Consider the following 1,013-nt stretch of genomic DNA (forward strand, 5'->3'; position numbering starts at 1 on the left):
GCAGCGCAAACCCTAAACCCTAAACCCTAAACCCTAAACCCTAAACCCTAAACCCTAAACTCTAGTTCCGCGCTTACCGCCGCCAGCTGCGAGGGGCATCGGAGAGCGAAACAGAAAAGTGTTCTTCTCAGGAGAAGCGTCTACGAGGCGGACCATGTCCTCTGCAGCGCAAACCCTAAACCCTAAACCCTAAACCCTTAACCCCAAACCCTAAACCCTAGACAGTGAACTCTAAACCCTAAACGAGGGTTTACCTGAGAACGAGGAAGGGAAGCTGTAGGCGCTGCACTCGCCGCTTTCAGAGATGCTGCACTGTGGCGACAGCTCAGCCTTGACTGCACCGAAACACAAACCCTAAACCCTAAACCCTAAACCCTAAACCCTAAACCCTATATGGCGAATGTCCCGATGCGGTCCGGCGGGCCGCAGCCGCAGCAGCGAGAGACTTAAACCCTAGAGCAGCAGCAACAGCGTGCAGCTAGGGTTTAGGTTTGGCTAGGGCTTGGCTAGGGTTTAGCTAGGGTTTAGGATTTAGGGTTTAGGGTTTAGGGTTTAGTACGGGGGGTATAAGAATTGCTTCGGAAATGATAAAGGGCTCCCAAAACCCCCAAAAGAAATAAAAGACACAAAAGGGAAAACCCTTCTGTGCAGCGGCTGCGGCGCTGCTGCTCGCAGTCGCTGCCTGCAAACCCTCACAAACCCTAAACCCTAACCCCTAAACCCTAGCCCCCCACAAACCCTAAACCCTAGTGCCCCTGAGGACCAGCTGCAGCAGCTCATGCGCCACAAACCACCCCCAGAAGCCCCGCCCTGCACTCAAAGCAGCCCGCCCCACCCCAACCCCCAAGCCCTAAACCCTAAACCCTAAACCCTAAACCCTAAACCCTCGCGCGCACCTTCGTAGGCCACGCCGTAGCCCGCAGGGTCCCCGCCATGCAGCGCAGGCCAGGGGGCCCCCGGGGCCCCCGAGGGGCCCCAGGGGGCCCCGGGGGCCCCCGGGGTCCCGGGGGCCC

At 58.2% G+C, this 1,013-nt stretch overlaps 1 protein-coding gene across 1 annotated transcript; it reads right to left on the reverse strand.

Moving 5' to 3' along the window:
• Window positions 1-77: 77 nt before the first annotated feature.
• ETH_00041935 (uncharacterized protein) lies at window positions 78-935 on the reverse strand (the record flags this gene model as incomplete). Its single annotated transcript, XM_013380062.1, has 4 exons — window positions 78-161; window positions 255-335; window positions 640-682; window positions 897-935. Coding segments are annotated over 4 exons (247 nt in total), but the record flags the coding sequence as incomplete, so codon positions are not given.
• Window positions 936-1,013: the final 78 nt, after the last annotated feature.

The sequence above is a fragment of the Eimeria tenella genome, genomic scaffold (genome assembly GCF_000499545.2).
Source record: "Eimeria tenella Houghton genomic scaffold, Eth_scaff4388, whole genome shotgun sequence".
NCBI classification, from domain to species: Eukaryota; Apicomplexa; class Conoidasida; order Eucoccidiorida; family Eimeriidae; genus Eimeria; species Eimeria tenella.